Source organism: Belonocnema kinseyi, chromosome 3, assembly GCF_010883055.1.
Source record: "Belonocnema kinseyi isolate 2016_QV_RU_SX_M_011 chromosome 3, B_treatae_v1, whole genome shotgun sequence".
Classification (NCBI taxonomy): Eukaryota; Metazoa; Arthropoda; class Insecta; order Hymenoptera; family Cynipidae; genus Belonocnema; species Belonocnema kinseyi.
In genome coordinates, this window is record NC_046659.1 from 118193798 (window position 1) to 118216408 (window position 22611).

The 22611-nt window shown below is 25.9% G+C and overlaps 1 protein-coding gene across 3 annotated transcripts in view; it reads right to left on the reverse strand.

Annotated features, from left to right (window-relative positions):
* Positions 1 to 11055: 11055 nt before the first annotated feature.
* LOC117170138 overlaps positions 11056 to 22611 on the reverse strand; it is a 35346-nt gene continuing 23790 nt past the window's right edge. The window contains exons 2-7 of one of the 3 annotated variants that reach the window (XM_033356678.1): positions 22041 to 22197; positions 19272 to 19436; positions 15798 to 16006; positions 15636 to 15695; positions 15438 to 15541; positions 11056 to 11778 (exon numbers count right to left, since the gene is read on the reverse strand). In XM_033356678.1, the coding sequence (XP_033212569.1) occupies positions 11529 to 11778; positions 15438 to 15541; positions 15636 to 15695; positions 15798 to 16006; positions 19272 to 19436; positions 22041 to 22197 (945 nt within the window). In that variant the 3' untranslated portion in view covers positions 11056 to 11528. Of the gene's footprint in view, positions 11779 to 15437; positions 15542 to 15635; positions 15696 to 15797; positions 16007 to 19271; positions 19440 to 22040; positions 22198 to 22611 lie in introns of all 3 variants that reach the window. The other 2 variants (XM_033356677.1, XM_033356679.1) reach the window with 2 other exon arrangements.

Below are 22611 nucleotides of genomic sequence, written 5' to 3' on the forward strand. Positions count from 1 at the left end.
GTGATTGAATTTCGCACGGGCGAGCTCCGCAGTGTATCGTACTAGCGAAAGTATTCAACCTTTTTGGAAAATAAAAACTTGATCAGGAAATTACAAGTAACCTAAATTTCTAGTTAATAAATATAATATCCCTTGGACAGCAGAACTGAATCGGTTCAAATTCCTTTGCATCGACTTTATTATTTGAGCGCGAGACATACTCGTTTCCCTGTAGGTTTGAAAATTCATAATCTTTCTACAATGGAAACTTTACCAAATAGGAAATCGTTTAAATGTTTGTCTCTGTTGGCTATTTTCGTAATTCGCTCTACGATAAGTTTTTGAATTCTATAGGAAAATGTTGGACTTTTAATTTTGACTCGTAATGTCACCGCGCAGACAATACTTTTACGCGTTTTCGAGAGCTTAGCGAGTTATTGCATCCAGGGGCTCAATTTTCTAACTTTAAAAAAAATAATTCCAAGTACATTTTTTATTCATTTCCAAACACAACGTGTGACTGAAAACCCTGCGCATGTTCATAAATTTAAAAATTACACATTTGAATTTGAAAATAAGGATTAAACAAAAGCTATATATTTAAAATATTAACATTTTAAAATAGGAATATGAATTTTTTAACCTTAGACAAATTAATTCTACGTAAATCAGTTGTTTAATTCACAAAGTTTATGCGACAGCGAGTGAAAAAGCTGCGCATCCTCATTCAAATAGCGTCTGAGTTCCGCTCTCTTGTGAATCCGAATTTTGATTAAACAAAAGCTATATATTGTAATAATTAGAATTTTAAAATAAGAATACGAATTTTTTAACCTTAGAAAAATTAATTTTCAGTTAATCAATTGTTTAATTCGCAAGAGTTATGTGGGAACAATGAAAACGCTGCGCATGCGCATCTTAACACTGCGCATGATTTTCCGATTGCATACATATGCAATCAAAATTTTAATTCAGCCATACAGTTTCGGGAAAGTTTTAGATTCAGTTCAGTTGCGGAAAATATTTCGCAGCTTCCTTATTATTCCCTCGTATTTTTTAAATCTTAATATAAAAATCTGCACTTAAAGAATTAGTTTGAGGCTAATGGCAATCCGAGTTTGCTTTAGAATTGCTAACTGAATTAGAAAGAAAATTGTGCTCTCTGAGCCATACGAATTTGAGAATTATTACCTACGTATAAAAAAAATCCCCAAGCTTAATATGACAAGGCAAGTTTGTTTGACTGAAACGATAGTTGGGAAAATTGTATTTTTAGATATATGATTAAAATATCAAAATATTATAGTGTAGGTACAAGAATTGTATGCCTGGGTATCATGGCTGCATTTAACGTATACTTTTATCAAACTATCTATTTGAAAGAACACTGCATTTGAATGTTGCATTGGGCATCCGACTCGGCACGAGTCGCCGTCTTCAGTCTTGTGATTTTTATCAGTTCTGTGTGGCTTGCTCGTACACTGTTAAAAATAATATTAAATTTAATATACCCATGTGTATTAAAATTTATATATCAAGCGTATGAAACCGCTATTAAAGGCGACTATATTAAATTTCATATGCATTCATGTTAATCACTCACAAGAAAAATCAGATAATTCCATTTTTCACAAATCCAAAATAAGTTTAGCAGTAATTTTAGATTGTAAATAATAAAACATGATCCCTTCTTCCTGTTAATCAGAAATAAAATTGGATTTCAAGTCGAAAGGTTGAACTAAGCAAATAAATAACAGACCTAACCTACAACTAATTGTCTTCGCCTTAAATTTGGACGATTCAGAGCGAAATTAGGAAAAAGTTTTACCCGTACATTGCACTTTCATAATAAATAACAATTCACTCAACGAATTCTAGATTATTAATTTAATTGAGAATATTTGACAAGATTTAAAGAAATTAAAGCACGGTGAGTTTTCACGCACATTGCTCTACTGACCTGTATATTAAATTTAATACATATGTATATTAAATTCACTAAACCAATGTATGCTACATTTCAGTAGCGGCAGTGCATATTTGCTTCACACGCATGTATATTAAACCTCGTACAGATTTTTCTAACAGTGTAATTATGGATGACTTCGTGGAAAATAAATGACTAGAATGGAATCCCTTTAAATTTATATCACAGTTTCATGGTAAGTAGTAAATATTATCTGCAAAAAATATCTTTAACTGAATGCAACTATCGAATATAACCTGACGTTTATAGGAAGCCCGAATTATGTCAACGCGTAAACAAACTCTTTAGGTGATTATTGTCGTATTATTTTATAACAAATGAGGTTAGTGAAGAAGCTTTTGAATAACTAACTCCAAAATTTATACAAGATTTATTCTTGAATGAGGCTGGACCTATATCTATTTTTACAAATAAGTGGTAAACGTGAAAATCCTCCCTTGTTGATAAAGAAAATGAGACACTCGCTTCTAAACCTTCTGAAACGTTACCAAATCTAAGAATATTTCTATATTTCTATACCTTTCGATTCTAATTAATTTTATTCAATATAAATATTAACTGTTTTTTAGACCTAACGGGCTTTTCCCTTGAATACAATTTATTCCCCTGATGGAATGCATTTATAATCAGGCAGGTTCTGCATTTCAATTAGCGGAATCTTTGAGTGAGAAAATACGTTATATTTTAGAGAAAATTAGGTGAAACGTATTTTTTTTTATTTAGGACAGAAATCGTTTGATAAAAATATGATTTTTTTAAATTCCGACGTTTATTTCTTTTAAATTCTTTTTTTTTTTTAATTGAGAAGAATTCGTTTGTCATAAAATTTGGAATTCCTAAATTCTTGTTTTGTAATTCTAAACTTAAAATATGAGAATTCATTTGTCATGGACCTTTTTTTATTAATTTCTTATACCAACCACTACACGATTTCGATCTAAAAATTCCTGGTTTTTTCCACGGCGATTAAAAACTTCTATATATTAGTCCAAAATAATTGTAGATTTATGGGAAGAGAAGAATAAGGTTAAAGAATATTTAATATAATACAATCAAACTAATTAAACTCTGATTTTGCAGGACTTTTAAAAATCATGACAACTTTTCTGAAACTGTATGGCTTTCAAATGAGAGTTTATTTCTAATTTTTAAATCCTATTTAAGTTGTAATGGACTACAAATTTAAAATCGTTATCTTGTCTCTCGGCAATGTTTGTAAATTGATGGTGAACGAATAGTATGATTGCTCGAAATTTGAAAAAGTGAAATGTGACCCCCTCTTGTTTTAATAAAATTTCTACTGAAGTTTAAATTATTGATTCATGTAATGATTATAATTATTATTTTTTAAAGGGTTTAAAAAAGACTAATGTATCGCACAATTCATGCGTTTCTTCCAACGTTCACCTTCAGATTAATTTTACTGTACATGTAATGGGTATTTTTAAAGGCTTATAAAAAATACTAGTTTTCGTCTTCATGTTTGTGTTATTCTATATAAACAATTTCTAAATAAATTATGTATTTGTCATTTATTTGCCTTTCGTTTTTGTATCTTTAGAATAATATTTGAATGTTATAGGTCAGGATTTGTAGGCAATTTCGTTATTTACGCCTGATTTCAAATAAATTCGGTCAGCGATGATTGTTATTCGTACTTTATTCTCCAAAAAACCGACGTTGATTACAGTTAACTTGTAACCACTATTAATAAGATCGCCGATGGTTATAAATATATACCAAAGATTAAAATGTAACATGTACTTAAAATAAAAAAATGTTTCTTCAAAATGTGATATTTAAACCAATTTATTTCAATAAGACGAGGGGTCGCTCACTCCAACATTCCTGATACATTTACTAAATATTCCCACACACGTATTCTCTCAATATTCCCGGATATTCTTGGTATTCTCTTGTAATTACAAAATATTTTAAAGAATTTAAAAGGATTTTTATGAATTTAAAAATATTTCATATAGTTTTAAGGAATTCAAAAAATTAAAAGAATTTTCAAGAGATTCAAAAAAGTTTAAAATACTTTTAAAGAGTTCAAGAGATTTTAAGTAAGTTTAAAGGATTTTGTAGCATTTCAATGAATTTGATATTGTTTAAAAAGTCGGTAAAGGAATTTGAAATATTACAAAGAATTTTAAATAATTAAAAAAAAACTGTAAAAAGTTTAAGGATCTTTAAGTTTATAATTAAATTTCAAAATATTTAAGAGTTCAACATATTTTTAATGGATTTAAAAGATTTTAAGTAATTTTGAAGAATTTTTATGGTATTTCAGTAGAATTTAAATGAGTTTTAAGATTTTAAAGTAATTTTAAAATATAAATAATGTTCTTGAATTCTTTAAAATCTGTTAAATTTCTTGAAATCTTCGGAAATTTGTAGAAATCCTTTAAAATCGATTAAATTTCTTAAAATATATATTGATTTATCTAAAATAATTTAAAATATTTTTTAATTTAGTTTAAATCTTGTTTAATCATATAAAATATTCAATAATAATTTGTAATATTTCTAAAATTTAAAATCTAAGTACATATATTATTATAAGCTTAGTAACATTTTTTATAGAACGGGTCAAAAAAATTCGCATATATCCCTGCACACCTGTAGGTTATATTTCAGATTTTTTTATGCTTGAAGCTGGGTTATCCGCGAGGCTTTGAGCGTCATTTATGCGAAACATATAGGGTTCGAACCAGCGGCAAATACAAATTTTCATAGCGTACGATTACAAATAGTGTAGTGATTGTGTAATATCAAATAATTGTGTACTTGAACACGTGAACAAATATTATAAAATAGTATAAAATATTTATATAATAATACCAAAAATTCATTTTTTCAGTGAAAAATTGGTTTGTAACACAACCAAAATCTGTCTGACGCAGCCATACAAATTTGTTCTACTACAGCCATCTTATGTTTAGAAATATCTATTAGAACAAATGACTGAAGCAGTAATATTACTTCAGTAATTATGGTATGGGTAAAATACGCCAACCGCATCGCTCTAGCTGAGCGAGCAATACATTATGGTTAGAATAACCAGATTTATGCGTGTATCGTCGAATTATTTCTTTCAGTGTACATTTTTCGGAAGTCTTCGTAGTGTATTCATTCTTCGTTTGAAGTTTTTTTACATACATATATGCGCGATGGCTACTCAAGTGCAGTGTGGTTATATTTTTAAAAAGTGGCAAACAATAACATGCGATGTTCTCAGTGTCAAACAGAGATGATGTTCACTAGTGGTACATCATCACTTGCGAAACATTTGACAAAGTTGCCCCTAGTACCCCTATGACTATATCATACTTTTATTATTTATATTTTAATACTGGAAAACATTTTGTTATGGATTTTGCAAAAAAAATTCTATATAATTTGAATAATATTTAAAATATAGGTTTGGTTGGAAATTCCTGTATTTTCTTAAAACTTTGTCTTTTACGATAGAAAATTAATCTTCTTGGCCAGAGAAATTCAGGATCTCCTGAAACCTGCATGGCAAGCGACTTTGCAAATAAGCACGTAAACACGTTTACACGTTTTCTAACCTCAAAGTCGAAGTAACACATCCAGAATCCTGATGCAACCCTAGCGAACCGAGTGAACGGAAAGGAGACTGTACAGAGTATCCTCATAGTATCCCTTCCGTACCATGCAACAAAAACTCAAAAAAAAAAAAAAAAAAAAAAAACAGCAAGATCAACTTTTAAATTGGTGAAATTAGGATTCTTCGTTAAAATTACCATTAGAAGTTCACGGAGTAATCGCAATAGTTTTTTTTTTTGCACCGGTAAAAAGTTAAAAGAAATATGAGGCCTATAACGCCTGTTGACTGCTACTTACAGATGATGCTTTTGACCAATTTAAAAGTTGATCTTGCTGTTCGGCTTCGAACGGAATAGAATGAAAAATAGTGCACCGTTTGTAGTGCGACGTTGCCGATGTGTATTTTGAAGTGGGAGCGGTAAATACACCAATGACGTGGCGAGTACAGAAGAAAGTAAAACGCTGGGGGTATGTTGGCTCACTAGAGTCTAGATACCTTCAAATCTTATCAAATTTAAAAAATAAAGCAATAACCTTCGATTCGTCGACAGAATTCTTACCTATAATTCAAGTGCAACGTATCGGTGGAATTTGTTTTCACTCTGAATGTTAGAACTTTTACGTAAGAGCGGTGGTGCTTAAGGGCATGTGACACAGCTAAATACCTATATTACCGACCACAGTTTTTCAGCTCACTGAATGTTTTTTTGAACCTAAGAAATTTTTTTGTAAATAAAATATCGAGCTGAAACTTTGGGAAATTTTTTAGAGTACAATAAAGTACGTTTAGGTACTGCATTTTGGTAGGAACTTCACTGAAAATTATTTCATCGGTTTTCTGAACCTCAAAATTTTTTGAACGTTCGAACGTTTTTTATACATAAAATATCGGTCTCAAACTTTGAGAAATGCCACTAGACAAGGCTCTAGAGGGTTCGTATTTTCGTGTACAGCGTTACCGGCTTATGCCGTTGGAATTGATTGTTCAAACATATTTTTTACATCTTTTATTATTAAGCTTTTTCTAATGCAATTTTGTATGTTTGTTTTTTGGAATTGCTCAATTTTTAAAATTTATAATTTAAAAGAATCTAATTTCAAACCATTTTTTTAATAGTCTACCTTTGAACATTTTTCGAATTGAACGATCTTTTATTTAAAATTATTCAATTTTAAATATTTGCAATTGAGGAATCTTCGGTAGAAAATCTTGCAATTTCTTAAGCTTTTAATATTTAAACTTGAAGAAACTTCGGTGAGAAATAATTCAATATTGTATGTTTGTTTTTTGAAATTGCTCAATTTTGACGATTTATAATGAAAACGAATGTAGTTTCGAACCATTTTTCTTAATAGCCTTGTTTTGTGGTCGAGGAAAAACATGCAGAAAAAAATTAAAAACGTAATTATGAAATTTTTTTGTAATAATAGTTCAGTGAAAACACGCACCTTTCAGTAACTTGAAACAATATTTAGTTCTAAACAGAAAATTAGGAAACAAGAATAAGAATTATCACTCCTAATGCAGACAAGAGTAGATAGGACTTGCTATTTACACCTGAAAAATTTCATCTGTACACGGCGGAATCAAAATGTATCTTGCGGAAGTTGAATTGTATCTGGTTGCAATTTTACAGAGTGATCTAGTCGAAGTACAATTTTTAAAGAAGGGATGCTAGGTCAGTGGGGTTGCTTATGGTCTATTGGCTGAGGAAAGTGGAGGTAGAAGACTTGGACACACCCAATTTGTGAAGTAGAAATTTGGAAAGTTACAACATGTGCACGCCAAATTTGGAAAATATTGTAAAGGCGATGCGGCGGTACAGTTTACAGCAGGGTCGGCAATTAGACAGTTTCGGCGGCTCGGTAAACAGGCTTAAGTTATAAATGCAATCTGGCAAAAATATGAACGTAACAAAGAGTAAAGAGAGAAAAATTTTAGAATTTACCTCCTTACATTTCTGAACGTGCGATGGACAAAGAATCAGCTTCAAAAAGAATATAAAGTTCTCGAGAGTTCAGAAATTCTCTTAGAAATCGGCAGACAAAGAACGAGAAAAATAATTTTCGAAAGTTACGACGTAGCAAGCCTAATTTTGCAAATTTTTTTTATTTGAATGATTTTTAATTTAAAATTATTCAATTATAAATATTTTCAATTCTATAATCTTTAATAAAAAATAATGAAATTTTGTATGTTTTTTTTTTATAATAGTTTACTTTTGAATATTTAAAATCGAAAATTATTCTATTTTAATTATTTGCCATTTAAAATTTTAAATATTAAAAATTGAAAAGCTTCAATCAGAAATAGTGCAATTTTTGTATGTTTTTTGGAATCGCTCAATTTTGAAAATTGGAAATTAAACAGAGTTTAATTTTGAACCAATTTTTTAAGTCTAATTCAGAAATTTTTTTGCTTTGAACGCGTTTTAATTTTTAATTCTTCAATTTTGAATATTTTAAATTGAAGAATATTCAATGGAAAATAATGCAATTTTGCACGTTTTTTTTTTGGAATTGTTCAATTTTGAAAATTTATTTAAACCATTTTTCTTAATAGCCTAATTTTGCAAATTTTGTTATTTGAACGATTTTTAATTTAAAATTCTTTGATTATAAATATTTGCAATTTAAGAATCTTCAATAGAAAATAATGAAATTTTATGTTTTTCTAAAAGTTTAATTTTGAAGATTTTAAATTGAAAATTATTCTATTTTAATTATTTGCAATTTAAAATTCTCAAATTTTGGACATTTAAAATTTAAGAATCTTTAATGGAAAATAATGCAATTTTGTATGTTTGTTTTTTGCACTTGCTCAATTTTGAAGATTTATAATGAAAACGAATCTAATTTTAAACCATTTTTTTTAATAATCTAATTTTGAAATTTGTTTCATTTAAACGATTTTTAATTTTAAATTCTTCACTTTTGAATATTTAAAATTAAAGAATATTCAAGGAAAAATTATGCAACTTTGTATGTTTGTTTTTTGGGATTGCTCAATTTTGAAGATTTATAATAAATACGAATATAATTTTTAATCATTTTATTTTTTTTTTTTTATTTATTTATTTCTTTTTTTAGTCTACTTTTGAAATTTTTTATTTGAACGATCTCTGATTTAAGATTCTGCCATTTTTAATATTTACAATTGAAGAATCTTTAGTAGGAACTAATGCAATTCTATGTGTTTATTTTCTGATAGTTGAATTTTGAAAATTATTCTATTTTAACTATTCGCAATTTAAAATTCTCAAATTTTGAATATTTAAAATTTAAGAAGTTTCAATGGAAAATAATGCAATTTTGTATGTTTTTTTCTAATAGTTTAAATTTTGAAGATTTAAAATCGACAATTATTCTATTTTAAACATTTGCAATTTAAAACTCTTAAGTTTTTAAGATTTAAAATGTAAGAATCTTCGGTGAAAAATAATGTAATAATGTATGTTTGTTTTTTGAAATTGCTTAATTTTGACGATTTATAATGAAAACGAATGTAGTTTCGAACCATTTTTCTTAATAGCCTAATTTTGCAAATTTTTTTTATTTAAACGTTTTTTAATTTAAAATTATTTAATTATAAATATTTTCAATTCAATAATCTTTAATAGAAAATAATGAAATTTTGTATGTTTTTTTATAATAGGTTATTTTTGAAGATTTAAAATTGAACATTATTCTATTTTAATTATTTGCAATTTAAAATTCTTAAATTTTGAATATTTAAATTTTAAAAATCTTCACTCAGAAATAATGCGATTTTTGTATGTTTTTTGGAATTGCTCAATTTTGAAAATTGGAAATTAAAATTAATTTAATTTAATTTTGAACCATTTTTTAAAGTTTAATTCTGAAATTTTTTTGCTTTGAACGCGTTTTAATTTTTAATTCTTCAATTTTGAATACTTTAAATTGAAGAATATTCAATGGAAAATAATGCAGTTTTGCATGTTTGTTTTTTGGAATTGCTCAATTTTGAAGATTTATTTAAACCATTTTTCTTAATAGCCTAATTTCCAAATTTTTTTATTTGAACAATTTTTCAGTGAAAATTCTTTAGATATAAATATTTGCAATTTAAGAATCTTCCGTAGAAAATAATGAAATTTTATGTTTTTTCTAATAGTTTAATTTTTAAGATTTAAAATTGAAAATTATATCTATTTTAATAATTTGCAAATTAAAATTTTCAAATTTTGGACATTTAAAATTGAAGAATCTTTAAGATTTATAATAAATACGAATCTAATTTTAAACCATTTTTTTAGTCTACTTTTGAAATTTTTTATTTGAACGATCTCTGATTTAAGATTCTGCAATTTTGAATATTTACAATTGAAGAATCTTTGTTAGGAAATAATGCAATTTTATGTGTTTATTTTCTAATAGTTGAATTTTGAAAATTATTCTATTTTAACTATTCGAAATTTAAAATTCTCAAATTTTGAATATTTAAAATTTTTAAATTTTCAATGGAAAATAATGAAATTTTGTATGTTTTTTTTCTAATAGTTGAATTTAACGATTAGCAAATTTAAAATTCATAAATTTTGAAAATTTTCAATCGAAGAATCTTGAACTTTAAAGGTGTATAAATAAAAATTCAGATTTTCTTTGGAACTTCTACGTATCTCTTAAACTTACTCTAATTTTATAATTTGGTAATAATTAAGTTCAAAACTTATTTTTATTGCCAGTAATTTTTTGGTTAAGGGTATCGTATTTTTTTACCTCGTTTGATTTCAGAATAATTGAAATTCGCAATTATAGCGCTCAATTATATATCTGCCAGTATTGTAAACCAGCTGAGAAAATTTCTCACAAAAAAAAAATTTTGCATGCAAAAATTTTAATTAAAATTATAATAACTCATCGAAATCAATTTGGCGAAATATTATTTAATTAAATAAACACAAATGCACCATTCGGTAGAAACTGTTTTATTTTCTCTACGAAATTAAATTACTTGTAACATTATACAAATAGTAACAAAATCTATCATAATTATTAGATAATGATCAAGTACAGTCACACTATCCATACTTTAGATTCACATAATTACAGACGTAATATCACATTAAAAAATTCGTCCACAAAACTACACGAATTTCCTCCCTAATAAATTAAGTCATAACAATTAATTAATAAAAAAAAATTTATTAAATATTTTACAAAAGGATTTCAGATCAAAACAAAATTTACTTAAGACAAACGAGTAATTATTTAAATAAAAGATTATGTACAATAAAATTTGTATTCATTTGTCTCAAGTAAATGGAGATTTTTTTATTAACAGGCACTTTTCTTCTTTTTTCTTCTGATCGGTTTCTTTTTTTTTTTAAAGAAAAATATTCTTTTGTAAAAGATTTTATTCTTTCGGTCTATATATTGTACAATGAAAATTCAGCTCAAAATTTAATAAATATACTAATTTCACTTATCAATATTTTTTATTTGTAAAAACAAATTTATCAAATTCAAATAATTATAGAGAGCATTTTTTTTACTTTATAAAAATATTTACAACATTATGGGGCCACCATTGTGTGCCGAAACTATTGGCTCAATTATTAACTAATTTACTTCAATTTTTTGGGACCCGAAAGCCAAAACCATTGCACCAACATTTTACAATCTTTTCTCAAAATTAGCAAAACCGATCTTATTTTTTTATTATATAATAAACCATATATAAAAAATTTAGATTAAAGGAAACCTCCCTACAGCGGATAATGATTAATTAAACATACTAATGTAGATAAAAAATTGATATAATTTTATCAATAGTTGAGACACCGATAGGTGTTAATAAATTAAATTGTGAAATAATTATTTCTCGTATTGTTCAGCTTTAAATTAAAGATTATTCACTGTAGGCTGAATTATCCACTGTAAGCAAGTGCCCCCTTCATACCAGTCGACTAGAGCTTTTTCAATATTGCTCGCGATGAATAAAAATAGTCTTTGTAAATACAAAAAATTATTTTTTTTCCGTTTTTTTCGGGACTGGGGTGACATTTGCCTTGGGTAATAAGACTCCCATCCGAAGAAGTGGATTTCCTATAAATTTAACGTGGCAGCAGCAACTCGACGGAAATCGAAACGAGTCCGGTTTGATCTTACCAGAGGGTGAAATTGCCGCCAATTGGCGATAAATATATTTCTGCTTACAAGTCGTTTTATAACCCTCAGGAAAAATATAACTGTAGTTGCATTCTCCCTCCAATTCGCTGTGAATAAAAAGATTAATAAGTTATCTTTGAATTTTAGTTTTTAAAATTAAATTTCTTCAACTCTGAAGATTCGAAATTTTAGGATTGATATTTTGAAATGGTTTTTTAAAAAAGCACTTTCTTAATTATTTAAAAATTATCTTTCCTGATTGCTTTCATACCATTTAAATTTAAATTTCCGAAATTTTTTATGTGAATACTTTAGAATCACGTAATTCAAATTTTTTTAATTAAAGAAATTTCTAATGTGAGTCGTCAATTTTCAAGGGTTAGAAGAAGTTTTACAATTTTTAAAATTACAATTTAAAACTTTTGAATTTTATAACTGAGTAAGTAATAATTCTTAAATTAGAATGATTTTGAAGATCAAAAGTCCGGTTTTTTATTCTAAATATACAAAATATTTAAATTATAATTTTTCTAAACTACAAAAATCTTTAATTTACAAAATTTACAATTATAGTATAGATTTACAAATTATTTCAATTTCGAGCCCTGTATTGTAAAAGTATTTAAAATTAATTTTCTTTTATTTTAAAGATTTATAATTCAGAATGTTCAAATTTTCCGAAAGATAAATTTTTAAGAATTCAGATTGAAAATTCTTTAATTTTAACGATCTTTAATTTTCAAGATTTTAAATGCTTTTTTGGGAAAGTTTAGTTTTCAAGATATACAATTAAAAATTCTTTGATTTTAACGATTAGTACTTCAGAACTCTTCAATTGTTAAATTTTCCGATTGATGGCTCTTAAATTTTTAAGGCAAACAAGTTAAAATAATGTAATTTTCAATTTTTCTTATTGAATAATTTAATTTTGAAGTTTTACAACTCATTTCTTAAATTTTGAGAATTTTCAATATCGAAAGTGAAATTTTGAATTTGAACATTCTAAATTTTAAAAAAATCGGAGGCTCTTTTTTGTAAAAGTACTATTTTAATGATTTACAACAGAAAATTCTTCAATTTTGATTATTTTAAATTCAACAATCTCTAATATTTGATGTGTATAGTGCATAATAAAAAATAATTCTGTTTTGAATGCTTTTTTAGGGAAACGTTAAATTTTGACAATTTACAATTGAAAATTCTTCGATTTTATTGATCGAAAGTAAAATTTTGTTTAATAGTTAGAAAAAGTTTTACAATTTTCAAGATTCACAATTTAAAACTTTTCAATTTTAAAATTGAGTAAGTAATAACTTTTAATTTGAATGATTTTTAAGTTCAAAAGTCCAGTTTGCAATTCTTAATCTCTCAAATTGAATAAATTTCAAACGCGATTCATTAAATTTATAAAAAATTTAAATTGTAATTTTTCTAAAGTAAAAAATCTTTAATTAAAAAAATTCCAATTCCAATATAGAATTGTAAATTATTTCATTTTCGAGCCTTGTTATGTAAAAGTATATGATTTTTAAAAAATTTTTGACGAAAGTGTCCTTTTGAAGATTTACAATTTATTTTTTGTTATTTTAAGGATTTATAACTCCTAATTTTTTGGTTAGAGGCTCTTCAATTTTTTAATGGGCATAATTTAAAACGATGTAATGCTGAATGTTTCTTTATGAATAATTAAATGTTGAAGTTTTACAATTGATTAGTCTTCAATTTCATGGATGTATAAATAAAAATTCTTTAATTATGATAACTTTGAAGATCGACATTTTGAATTCTAAATCTTTCAAATTCTCAAATAAGTCAAATAAGACAAATAAGTCAATTTTGAATGCTTTTGGGGGGGGGAGTTCAATTTTGAAGATTAACAATTAAAGAATTTTAGATTTTAAAGATATGCTAAAAATGTTTAATATTCTTTCAATTTTGAAGATCAAAAGTCAAATTTTGTATTCTAAATCTTCCAAATTTTCAATATTTAATAATTTAAATAATCAAAATTAGAAAACTTTAAATTGTAAGCTTTAAAAATTGAAAATTCTTTAATTTTAAAAAATTTACAGTTTTTAGTTGTTGAAGATTCTTTAAGTTCTTTTGAAGATTCACAATTGAAAACTTTTTAATTTTGAAGATAAATAAACAAACAATCTCAAATTTGGACGATTTTCAAGATTAAAAGTTGAATTTCTAATACTAAATCTTGCAAATTAAAAAAAGTAATGTAAATGATTAATAATACAGAATATTTTATTGTAAAAATCAAACTTGTATGATTTTCAATTGTGAGTTTTCAAAATTAAAAACTCTTTCATTTGAAACATTTACAATATTTCTACAATTTGGAAGAGTTGCAATTGAAAATTCTTGAGTTTTGAAAATAAAGAATTAAAAATTATTCAATTTTATAGATTTATATTTTAAAGGGATGTAATTTTGAGCGCTTTTTTAAATATGCAGTGTTAGTTTAAAGATTTAAAATTGAAAATTCCTCAATTTGGAATACTTGCAATCAAAGGCTCTGCAATATTTAAGGTGTATTGTGCATAATAAAATATATAATTTAATTTTAAACCATTTTTTTGAAAACATTCCATTTTTAAAACTTACAATTGAAAATCCTTCGATTTCAACGATTGGCAATTCAGAATTCTTCGATTTTTAAGATTTACAATTGAAGGCTCTCCAATTTTTAATATGTTTAATTTAAAATTGTGTAATTTAGAATTTTTTGTGTAAAGTTCAATTTGAAAGATTTTTAATTGACAACTCTTCAATTTTTCAACATGTATGCATAAACGAAAACTGAAATATTTTAACGATTTTAAAGATCAGAAGTCAAAAATCAAATTTTAAATTCTAAATCTCCCAAATTTTCAACATCAAAATTCCAGTTTTCAATTCTAAATCTTTCAAACGGAAGAAACTTTGAATGTAAATCATTAATATTACAGTATTTCCTCAATAAAAAATTCTTGAATTTTAAAGATCACAAAATGCATTCTGAACGTATTTTTCATACACTTTAAATATTTACAATTGAAACTTCTTGCATTTTGAATTTTAACGATATACAGTTTAAAATTCTTAAATTTTGATGGTTTTAAAAATGAAAAGACAAGTTTTCAATGCTAAATCTATTAAATTGAAGGAAATTTGGATGTAAATTACCAAAATTACATAATTATTAATTATTAATTAATTACTTAATTAATTAATTATTAACAATTCTGAAGAGTAACAATTAAAACTTCTTCAATTTTGAAAACATAGATTTGCAAATTATTCAATTTGCAAGATTTGTATGAAATAGTGGAATTGTTAAGATTTGAAATTGAAAATTCTTCAATTCTAACGATTTTTAACTTTTTAATTTTTAAATGAAGATATAATAATGTGGAATGTTCAGAGCTTGCATTGATGTAACTTTGAACGTCTTTTTAGAATATTTACTGGAATTTCAAAACATTTTAATTATTCAATTTTAAATATTTAAAATTTACATTGATTTAATGTTATAGATTTCCAATTGAAATTTTAAATTACCAACAGTAGGAACGACAGACTGGATTTTATTTATTCTTATAATTTTATTTTATTATATTATACTTAGTTATTTATATTTTAGCAAATGTTTACTAAGATCTCCATTTATTTTTAAAATAACTAGCTCGTCATGATAGTGAAAAATTGCGGTTCTTAATTATAATATTTTCATAATAAACAGTTTAAAAAAAAAATGCAAACTGATTTTATTTACCTGCAGGATTCTATTTTTACTCCTTGCGTAAAGTTTCGATGATTCACTACGAAAAGCCATTCTTTCTTCTTGTTTTCTGCTGATTGGGGATAAACGACTTGTTCCTAGATTCAGAGAAAAATTCCATTAACATGATATTTCTATGATAAAAGTCGAAAGGAAAATGTTTAAAAAATAAATTTACTTAAAAATACTTACATTTGCAACACAAAGTGGTGAATCGTCAGAAATATCTATTCTTTGCACGACATTAGATATCTGAAAAGAGAAAAAAAATTATAATACGAAAAGTTGCATAAATAATAAAGCATTGATTTTTATTTATTAATGAATTATTTAATTAATTATATTCGTACTCACCACATCAACTCCAGAAAGATATTTGAACTCATCAGCCTGATTGATTACATTATTGAGCAAATCGTCTGGGTAATATGGGGCATTTTCGCAAAAAGTCGTACCCTGGCAAACAGGCACTGTTGAGACTTTTTTCGAATTATGATGATTGTCTACATCTGATGGAAAAACAATTCTTGAGTCTGAATCTTGAGTCGTGCCGCGATTAAGCGCTAAAACAATAAAAAGAAAAAATATTGATAAAAATTTGTATGCAAAAAAGTAACACCTCACGACTGCGCTGAGATTCGAACCCAGGACCTTTCGTTTGCCGGACTGTTCTGCACCGCACCGCAACGCAGTGTGACGAAACGAGATAGTGAGGCTTAAAAAAATACAGAAATCTTATTATTTGTCAACCGATATTAAAGTTTTCTTTTTCAAATTTAACCAAACTAAATTTATAACAGGTGTCATTAGGCCGATTAAAAAAAAGACTAATTAGCTGCTTGAGTTAAAAAATGATAAACTATATTTTTTTATATTTGAAACTACTTTGTTCGGCTAATTGAAATTTTATCAAAACAAGATATAATTAGTACATATACTTTCCATGAAAAAACATTTTTGTCATATATTCAGTTTCTTAAATTCTTCAGATTTTTATAAACAAATTAATGGATAAAACTGACATTTGCTGCATTTTCGGTCTTTGAATAGATTTTTAAACTAATTTTCTCGATCAGTTACGTGAAAGTAATCAATCATCGCGATCAAGAACTAAACCAGTACAACTGTTATTGTTAAAAATAATCGTTTTAAACAAATTTATTTATAGGACATTTTTTAATATAGACACTTTTTATTTTCTACAGAAGCATTTCCTTTTATCTCAAGGATAATAACTTGACACAGGATATTACTATCAACAATAATTACTATAGTTATAAACAATTTTGATAAACAAATTAATTCATTTGGTATTTATGAACATAGAATATTTTTTCTATTAGTATATTCGCTTCTTTTCTTCCTTGATAAACAATTGTGGCATAGAAAATATGTCCATTTAATAACAAATATTATTATAAAAAATTTTTATAGGAAAAATTAACTAATCACGTATTTTTCACAAACAAATTTTTTCTGTAAGATGATTTGCAGTAAATTAGTCTTTTTGGCTTGAACATTGAACAACTTAGATGAAAAATTTGTTTCTCTTTTCAATGAAAAATCTTCCTCGGTTAAAAATCTATTTTCTTGGATTCAACTACATGGTTTAAAGTTGAACTTTATTTAAAAAAATCGATTTTTGTTTAAACATTCATGATTTTCGTTACAAAAGTATCTCTTTGTTGGACGATTAATTTTTTTCATTAAAATGTAACCACTCCAATCTGGGTTCAAAATTGATCTTTTCTAGATCAAATTCAACAATTTGGTTAAAAATTCATACCATTTTGCTTAAAAATTCAACTTTTTGTTGAAGATTCGTCTTTTGCAGTTAAAAATTCAACTATTTTGTTAGTATATTCAACAATTTCGTTGAAAATGAACTTTTTCTTAAAAATTCAACTAATTTGTTTAAAAAACCTTCCTGCAGGAAAAATCTTTCTAGGTTAAAAATTGAAATTTTTTTAAAATTTATTAGTTCGGTTGGAGATTCATGGTTTTAGTTAATAATTAATCTCTTTGGTTGAAAATAATTTTTTGAACTAAAAATTTAACTCCTTTATTTTTTATTTGTAATTTATCTTTTCTAGCTAAAAATTCAATAATTTGGGCAAAAATGCATCCTTTTTGCTTGAAAATTCAAATGCCGATTCAACTGTTTGCTTAGAAAATTCAACAATGTTGACATTTTTTTTACTTTTGGAAATGAAACATTATTACTAATTAAAAATTCAACTATTTTTTTGTTAATTCATTAGTTTAATTAGAGATTCATGATTTTAGTTTAAAATTTATATCTTTAGTGAAAAATCATTTTTTTCATCTAAAAATTTAACTTTTCCATTTTTGGTTAAAAATTGTTTTGTTCTATTGAAAAATTCATAGTTTTTTCTTGGAAATTCGAGTGTTTTGTTGAAGAATCAATAATTTGGGTAAAAGTTAATTTTTTTTGTTCAAAATTTAACTATTCCTTTTTTGGTTCAAAATTTATCTTTCTTAGTTGAAAATTTAATAATATTGTTGAAAATTCATCCTTTAGTCTAAAAAATTCACCTGTTTGGCTGAAAATTCAAATTTTTTTATTAAAAATTTAACTATTTTGATAAAGTATTTAACAATTTGGATTAAAATTGACGTTTTTGTTAAATATTTAACAATTTGTTTGACTTTTTTCTTTCGTGAATGATAAGTCTTTCTTTGTTTTCTTAAAAATTTATTAGTTTTGTTGGAGATTCATAATTTGAGTTTCAAATTCACCTAATTAATTGAAAATTAGATTTTTTATTAAAAATGCACTTTCTTATACAAAATTAATCTTCTCCGTTGAAAATTCCTGCTCTTGGTTGAAGATTCATAGTTTTAGTTAAAAATTAATTTCAGTGGCTAAAAATATACGTACTGTGTGGAAAATTGATTTTTGTTTACTGAAAATTATAGTCTTTAGTGAAAGTGTCAGTATTACGGTTGGAAATTTCTAAATTTTACTGAAACTTTATTTATTTATTTTTTAAACAATTTAATTACTTCGTTTGAACATTTTTTTAATTGAAAATTTGACTATTTTTTTTTAGTTTAAAATTCAACCATACGGTTCAAAATTGATTTTATTTGTACTTTTTTTTAAAATTGTTTAAACTGAAGCAATCCCATCTTTGACTGGAAATTTATCCTTCTTAGTTGAAACTTCTACTATTTAGTTAAAAATGTATGTATTTTGTTGAAGAAAATTGATGTTTTTTCACAATTTTTTAGAACAATACTTAATGCTGATATTATTCTCCATGGAAGAAAAGAATTTACTATATTAAAAAGAAAAATTGTTTTTGATAACAAATCCTACATGAATTAATTTGTTTATAAAAATTGAAGAAATTAAGGAATTTAACCCTTAATATCAAGTTCCTTTCGTAAAGAATATATCTATTAATTGAATTTTTTTAGGAAATATAAATAAACAGATAAAATTAAACAGAACAAATGTAAATATTGATGGTTTTTTCTCATTTTTCAATTCAAGTAAGAAATTAGTGAAATATTGTTTAAAAAATCAACTTAGAGAAATTTCTTCAAAATTTAATTCGCTTAAATTAAAAAAAAAAAACTGGAAAATCGGTTTAGAAATACGATCACTGGAACTTTCTCAATTCCAATATCTCATTTTGCCACACTGTGTGTCAGTAAAGCAGAACGAACAGTTCTGGGTTCGAATCCCAGCGGAGTTCAAAAGAGTTCCTTATTTTAGCATATTTTTTATTTCATCCCACAACTATACTTGTAAAAAAATCTCATTTATTTCCCTTGGTTCATAATATACTATTATTCTACCTGGTCGTTTATCTCGGTCCAAAACCCTTCTGTCTTGCAGATCCCAGTCCAAATTAGATTTCTGAGTAGTTGAAAATTTCGAATTAGAGGAAGCGTACCCAGAATTTAAATAAGTCGATGAAGAAACAATTTTCCCCTCTGGTTTTAGATCCACGTGCTGATCAACTGCTGATGATGAACAAACAAGGAAAAGTTTTAGAACGAAACCAGGTCATCAGGTAAAAAATATTTCAAACCGGTTTACAGATATAAGAAACTCCTCTTGAAATTTCTAAAAATAGGAAAATAAATTAAATCTGGTTGCTTCATCTTATTACCAAGTTTGTCCCTCTATATTTTTATTTCCTTATCGTAGAAATAGAAACACTTTAAATTCAAATAACAAAATTTTTAATAATAAGTATTTTAAACATTCTTCAAATTATTGAAACTGATTTTTTCAAATAAAAGATGATAGAACATTGGCTGTTGGATCTAAAACAAAAACAATTTTTTTCCATTTTCTGGGTGAGAATTTTTATCTTAGTTATTAATATTTTAAAAGTTAAAACTTAAAGTCCTGAAAAATTGGTTAATTTAAGTATTAAACATTTAATTAAAAAACTACAAAATCAGAACTAATTTTTAAAGTTTTGGGTAGACAAATATGTTCAATTACTTTAAATGTTACCTATTTGAGATAGAAAAAAGTTAATCTTTAATAATTTTGATTTTAAAACTCTTTTGAGTTTGCAAAGTGTAATTTTTTGTTTTCTAAATTAAAAGGGAACAATTTTTTGGTAATCATTTCAATTTAATTAAATAGGGGACTTTTTTATTTTAAACATTTTTTATTTACTTGCTAACATAAAAAAAATCAATTTTTGACAAAAAAATTTAATAGCTGATATTTCAATAAACAAAGTGCATTAAATCTCCACCAAATAGTTGAATTTTCAAATAAAAAACGATTTAATTTTCAAAGAAAAATTGAATGGTTATATTTTCGATTAAAAATCCAATGACTGAATTTTCAGTTGAGAAAATTAATTTCGAACAAAGAAAACAAAGAATTCACAACAGAATAGTTAATAAGGTTTTGATAAAGTTGTTAAATTTTCCACCATATCGTTCAATTTTTTTTTCAAGACGACACAATAATTTTTCAATAAACAGTTCAATTTTCAATAAAAAAAGTTTGACTTTTTAAAAAATTGGTTGAACTTTCAATTAAATAAATAAATTTTTAAATAAAAAAGATGTATTCTTCCCCAAAAGTTTAATAGTAGACTTTTCAACCGAAAATAAGACTTTCTAATAAGAATAGTTATATTTTTAATTATAAATTAAATAGTTAAATTTTTCGTTAAAATGCTCATTTTCGGCAAAAAGCAACGAGTACACAACGAAATTGTTAAAGCTTTTACCAAAAAAATGAACTTTCAACTCAAATAATAAATCTTTAACTAAAATAAAGGAATTATTAACATTAATTGCAACTTTCAATCGTATAATTGAACTTTCTACCAAAATAATGAATTTTCTACAAAAGGAATTGAATTTTTTAATCAAAAAATGTAATAGTTGATATTTGAACTGTAAATATTTTGATTTTGAATAAAAACAGTTGAATTCAACTAAAAGTACGAATTTTCAGGATAAGACTTGATTTAAAAAAAATAATTATCTAATAAAAGGACGCATTTTAAAACGAAAATATAAATCTTCTATCTGAGAGTTAAATTTTCGCAAAACAATTAAATTGTAAACCATGGGAATCAATTATCTGAGAAAAAAGACGAATTCTTTAAAAAATACATGAGCTTTCAAACAAAAAGTTGAATGACTAGAAATACCATTTTTTCACCAAAAACTGAATTCTTGCACTTTCAATTTGCACTTTCAATTAATAATTCAATAGTTAAATTACAAATTACAAATTAAAAATTGAATAGTTAAGTTTTCAGTTAAAAAATTAATTTGCAACCAAAAAACCCCCAGAATTTGCACAAAATAACAAAAAAAATTTTAAATTCATTTTTAACTAAAATTCTGAATCTTTCACTCAAGAAATACATTTGGGAAAAAGTAGTTCAACTTTCCACTTTACAGGTAAATTTTCTACTGAATCGATGAATTTTGGAGCCGAAAATACGAACTTCCTATAAAACAATAGAACTTCCAACCTAAAAATGCGATTTTTCATGCCGAAAGGTTAATTTTAATTAAAAACAAAAATTATTTCATTGAAAAGATTTAATTTTTAAACAAAATTTCAATCCAAAACAACGAATTTTCAATAAAAAGTTAAAATTTTAATCGAAAAGAATGAATTATTCCTAATCAAACATTTAAAAACGAGATAAAGAGTAAACACTGTGCAGCCTGCGACACATAAATAAAAAATTTTAATAATTTATGGCCTAAGCCTTTAGAAATAAAGTAATTAGAAATTAATCATTTTCAAATTTTGCATCACGCTTTTCAAACTCACTGATTTTAATCCAAATTGCAAAATTAATACAGTCGAATCTGGATTTCGTGCATCTCGATTTAGAGTTTCTGGGAATTGACGCCGTGCAGCGGGGATGGGTGAGAGAAGCGGCGAGTAGATGCACGGCGATCACTCAGGCGTGACGAACCAGAGAGAGAACCGAGAGAGACAAAACAGTTCCGAGATTCCGGATTTATGGTCACCGTCAGACCCAAAATCGACACTACATCCAGATTTAACTAATTATAAAGCATTTTCATGCCAGATTAGATAGTGGATTATTATATTTAATTTACCTGGTCGTTTATTGTTATTAAAAGGCCTTTCCTGATTCTGTGAATCTCCATCCGTGCTCCAAATTTGAGATCCAGATGGTGCTTCACGATTTCCGTATTCGAAATCATCGCTTGCTGTAAGAAATCTGTGAGGATGACTTGAAATTCCTTGCATTATCTGAAATAAAAATCATTTTCTTCAATAAAGCTACAAAATTAAAATTAGGTCCTTCTAGAAGAAGAACGTGATGTAATATTTATAAATGGCTTCGTTTTGCAAAGCTCGCAATAATTCTGGATTTACTGTTTCCGAGAATTGACGCTTCACCGCAGGGATGGGTGAGAGGAGCTTCGGGGGGGGGGGGGGCTCACTCAGGCGTGGCCAAAACTAACACTCTAGATTTATGGTCACAACCAGCCCCAAAAACGACATCAAATCATAAATTTACAGTAATTAAAGAGAGAACCAATTAAGTACCAATTATAGAAGATTATTATTATTACACCATTAAGCCATTTCCCTTTCGGGGTAGGCGTGACTCACTCGGCAGGGGAAAGGAGTAGTGTGTGGATGGGATAGAAATTTTTCAGA